The 5,533-nt window shown below is 30.2% G+C and overlaps 1 protein-coding gene across 1 annotated transcript; it reads right to left on the reverse strand.

The window, feature by feature from the left end:
- Window positions 1-3,614: 3,614 nt before the first annotated feature.
- Window positions 3,615-5,127, reverse strand: LOC131070794 (receptor-like protein 7). Its single transcript, XM_058006451.2, has 2 exons — window positions 4,686-5,127; window positions 3,615-4,525 (listed from the first exon to the last, which is right to left on the reverse strand). The coding sequence occupies exons 1-2, from the start codon at window positions 5,125-5,127 to the stop codon at window positions 3,615-3,617; spliced, it is 1,353 nt and encodes a 450-aa protein (XP_057862434.2).
- Between the last annotated feature and the right edge of the window lie 406 nt (window positions 5,128-5,533).

The raw sequence follows: 5,533 nt of genomic DNA on the forward strand, positions 1-5,533 counted from the left end.
TTAAGTTTTTTGTTTTGTGTGATTTTTTTTCTATCTTTTATCATATTTATTATAGAAATACATACTAATTTACAATATTTAACATCAATTTAGAAATTTATTATTGAAATAATCCAATGGCTCTAGACATTGCAATCGTCTTGCAAGTCTGTCTATAAATGTAGACCATCAATCATAGAAGTTAGTGGATTGAGTTCATAGTGGAAAGCCATCAACATAATTAAAAATTATTTAGTTGAATGCATAAGAGGAGAAAATAAATAGAATAATTATAAAATGTTTTTTTTTAGAACTTTTTCATCAATTTAAGTGTCACAAACATGCCAAATTAAATGCTTCTAGTTTTTATTGAGGATCTGTAATAAGGGAAATGAATATTATAAGGGTTTTAGTCACATTTTAGTAGCACACAATATTATTCAATGGCCATGATTATTCAAATTTATCTATGACCATTAAATAATATTCTATATTTTGTTATCCATCTTGATCTTTGTTACCTTTATTATTCTTGATATATTGATGAGACTCTTGGACATCATCTTATGTGTTTGATTAAGTGGTTATTTATGTGTGTGATTGGTAAATTAGATGTTTAATTTCAAATACATATAAATGAAATTGAAATGGAAATGGTATTAATTATCATGTTATGATTATGAGTTTAATCAAGTGCATGTGCTTTGACTATGATTTATGGTACTGACCTACTGATGTGAATCTAAGTGCAAGTGAGTGGTTGAGATAAAGGTGTCCTAGCAATTTGGCAACAATATGGATGATGGTACCTAATGTATATGCAATAAGATATTCATGCCGCATTCATGATGTTTGTGCATTTTACATTCTCATAGTTACGTAGATGGTTGAACACGATTTACAATGGTGTTATAGATAAATGCTTGCTTATAATGTGCTTGTTTGAAAATAAGATTTTAGAAAACTATTATTATTTTCACATAATTACTTAAATTACTTATTTCAAAAAATAAAATTTATTCATATTTTTAATGTAATTTTTTTTTTGAAAAAAAATAAATATAATTTTATTTATATTGTTTTATTATATTAAATAGTTATATTTTAATAAATGTATTTTTTATTCTATATTAATATTATAAATTATAATATATATTAATGTTTATATTTTAAAAAATTGCACATTTTAAATTAAATAAACTAATTGATATCCTAATGCATGTTTATTTCAGTAAAGTAAAAGTAACTTTATTTATTTATTTCATATATATAAAAATAAAAAATTAAAATTAATGGATTAAGTTTTACAAATATGAAAAAGTTCTTTTGAACATTAACAAAAAACTAAATAAGTGCTCTTTACTCTTAGTAAAGTCTAGTCTATTTTTAGAACTTTACTTATATAGAGCAGGTTAAGCGGCTTTTAGAGGTTATTGAACACACTCAACGTCAACCACCTGCAACTATCCATGACCCAAGGAATTCCAAAACAAGTTGAGGCACGAAAATCTTTGTTTTATTTCCCATAGCAATTCTATTCTTTGTTCTCTGCAAACGCTGGCATTTGACGGCCACTTTTATCTGTCATATGGATTTTTGATGATGGTTTATTTATTTCAATGTCTTTTATTTGACGTTTTAAGAAAAATATTAACTGTCAAAAAATATAAATAGAGAAGATTGAAATACAGATTCTTAAAAAGAAATGAAAATCATTGTCCTCTCTTTATTCATTTCACATATGGATATGTGATATATATATATAAAAAGAATATAAACAATTTAAAAACAATGATAAATTAGTAATATATGCAAAAATATTAAATTTACTAAGTTTTTAAATTTATAAAAATAGAATATATTCTAAAAATTATAATCTATTATTTCAATTATATCAAGTTTCTAAATTCATTTGAAAAATAGAAATATCCTAAAAATTTATATTAAAATATTATAAAATTAGAAACAACTATATCTTTCCATTTCAAAATATTCTAAATAAATTTATATTTTTATAATTATTATTTTAAACTAATATATATGAATATTACAAATTATAATATTATACTATATGTATTACTTACTATATTTTTTTACGGTTTATTTTGTTTTGATATAATCTGAGTATAACAGACCTTGTTTTCATCTGATAAGATTATTTGTAATAGGAGAGTTTCAGCTACATCAAAATCTTTGTAATAACTACTTTTATAGTATTTAATAGATCTTCTAGCTTCGACCTTTTACTGAACATAAAAAAAAATCGATATTTTTTTTAGTAAGAATTCTTGCTTAAACAAAAGTTATCAATATGGAAATTTTTGGGGGGCTATTTAAAAGTCAAGCCAAATACCATGTTATTAACGTAAGTCAAACTAAAGTTTAAGTAATTTTCAATATGTTTTTATTTTATAAGCATTATTGCATGGCTGACTTTTTGTAAGACTGAGCTAAATTAGGCTCCATCGCATGGAATAAAGGAGAAAATTAAAACTATGCTATTTGCATACATGGCTATAAAAATAGAAGGTATTAAGAAAGAGAGACATTCTTTTTCTTTAGAAGGATGGAGGCGAGAGAGGAGAGCAATTTTGGTATATAATGGACACGATTTTTGTAGAGTATACGTTTCATAGGGAGCATTCTCAAAAATAAAGATTTTTGGAGCAATAATCAGGAGTCGAGTATTGGAAGTTACCTCGGAGTTTTGAAATTGTTAGGAGCATTTGTTTTCTTTAATTTTTAAATGGTCTCAAATATATATATATATATAGTCTATGCATATAATTAACTTGTAATATTGATTTCCTTGCAGGTCTTTCTTATGTAACACATACATATAGATGAAATCTGTATGTATGTTTTGGGAATTCATTAAGTATGCTTGTTGTTCAATCTTCTTATTTATGAATTTGTGAGATTATATTAAACCAACATATCTGATTGTAAATTTGATCTCATGGGTTGATATCTTTGTATGGATGTATATACTTGTATGCATATGCATCTATATGTATTCATACAATTATATATATATATATGTGTGTGTGTGTGTGTGTGTGTGTGTGTGTGCACATATGTATGTATATATACACATATATATGTATGTACGTGTACATATACACAACTTCCATTGCATTGCAATCTAGAGAACTAAATCTCAAATCTAACATCTCTAAACATTGTTTAACAACATATCCAAATTGCATGAATAGATGTACAATATACAAGGAAACTCAACATCAACTATACCAACCAGTCACTAATGACAACTAAAGTATGTTGACATCAATGACAACACGCCAATAGCTCATTCTATCCTAACTTGCAAAAATATGATATGCTAGATCAACTTAAGAATACTCTTATGAAGATATCTCTTTGACACCTAATGCTTTATTTAAAGCTTATAGAAATATTTTGAAACAAGCATTGTTCCATTCGATATTATTATAATAGATAAATCATGAATATTTTTATAAAAATAATACCGAATACAAATAAATCTACATATTAAATAGAAGGTCAACAATTTCTATGCAAGCATGGCACAACATGCTTTTTTTCAACTTTAAACTAAACTATATAGAACATAAAATAAAATGTTTGCGCAAGTCACAATTTTTGGTTCAATTCTAGTGGAGAAATCTCCTATTACGTAGGAAAGGAAACATAAACTCCAAAATATTATCAATGCCCTTGAAATATTTCTTTCTCCACCTCTCTCCTACTAAAAGTAATAACACTACTACACTCAAAAAACCTGCTCCATATGACCATCCTAGTCCAATTTCATACCAGGGCATTTGCCCGCTCTCCTCTTCATCTTTATCTTCGCCATCACTAACAGGAGGAGGAGGTGCAAATTTAGGCCAAAAGCAATTCTTTGGAAGTGGGCATCCCTGCAAACTTGGATTTCCAGAATATGATGTATTTTCAAATGTGATCATCTGTCCTCCTTGTGGTATACTTCCAGATAGATTGTTGCTAGACAAATTCAAATATCCCAAATAGCTTAAAGATTGAAACTCTGAAGGAATATTTCCTGAAAGATTGTTTGAAGAAAGGTCCAAAGATTCAAGTTGACTCATATCCCCCAAACTAGGTGGAATAATCCCACTAAGATTGTTCATGGACAAATTCAGAAACCTCAAGCCCTTCAACTTTCCAAAATCAAGAGGAACATCTCCATTCAACTGATTGTTGGAGAGATCTATGCGAGTGAGTGTGGAAAGAATATATGGGTAGTATAGTTCTGTACCTTTGGAATTCATGTCCAATCCGCCAAGAGAAGATACCGTGATTCCATTGACCCCATAGTTCGCTTCAATCTGCAACACATAGCCATCCTCTCTTGCTACAGCCATCGCTTGTAAAAATACAATGTTGTGTGGAATAGAGCCTGATAAGTTGTTGGAGGAAAGGTCTAAGATCTGGAGCTGCTTCAGGTCGCCAATTTCTGAAAGAATGTTACCACTGAACTGATTGGCCTTCATCACCAGCACTTCAAGAGACGAAAGATTTCCAATTGATTTTGGAAGATGTCCTGTGAATTTGTTGTGCCCAATATCAAGTACTTGCAAAAGTGTATCATTGGTGAATGAGGGAAGGAAGGTTCCACTGAGCTGATTATTTTTTTATCACCAAGGACTGGATCCTAGACGAGAAGATTAGCCCTTGAGGCATCCTTCCCTCCAGACTATTACCTCCTAAATTTAATTCTTGAACCGGTGATCCCTCTTTGATTAAACACCAAGGGATCATTCCATCAAATTTGTTGTTTTCAAGATTTAACTTCAGCCATACAGATGAATTGCACAAGCTTGGAGGAATGTTGCCGGTGAACAAATTGTCATTGAGCATCAATATAATAGGATACCACAAAAATGTCCCATTAATTATTGGCCACACGGAAGGCAATTGTCCAGTTAATGCATTGTTAGATACATCCAAGACTAACATGTGAGAATTTGGACCATATGGAAAAAGGGGCCCCTGCAGATGATTCCGTGAGATATTTAGCTCATTAAAGGAAGCAGCCATAGTCCATAGCCAAGAGGGAATTTCTCCAGCAAGACCGTTGTTAGATAATGTCAAGGAATCCAACGAGAACTGAGTTGATATCCATGGTGGAATTTGACCGTCCATCTTACATGATACAAGTTCTAACCCAGCGAGCTGGAAGTTAGGAATCCAGGATGTACTAATATTAAGTGTGCAATTGGATAGAGAGAAAACCCACAAATTGGTAAGGTTATGGAAAAAAGACTCTGAAATTGTGAGCTCATGGTTTAGTGAAAGGGAGAGATATTTAATAGAGGATGGTAAGGCCCATGAAGGGGTACTTTCATTGAATATATTTCCATTGGCGTAAAGGTCAGTAAGGGATGACAGCCCTGCAAATGACAAGGGAAGAGTCCCACTCAATTGGTTGAAGGAAACATCCAATTTCCAAAGCAAAGGGAGATTGCCCCATGTAAATGGGATTTGGCCACTTAGTAGATTCTTGGAAAGGGAGAGAGTACTCAAAGAAGAAAGATTGTTGAGACAAATT

Source organism: Cryptomeria japonica, chromosome 11 (genome assembly GCF_030272615.1).
Source record: "Cryptomeria japonica chromosome 11, Sugi_1.0, whole genome shotgun sequence".
NCBI lineage: Eukaryota > Viridiplantae > Streptophyta > Pinopsida > Cupressales > Cupressaceae > Cryptomeria > Cryptomeria japonica.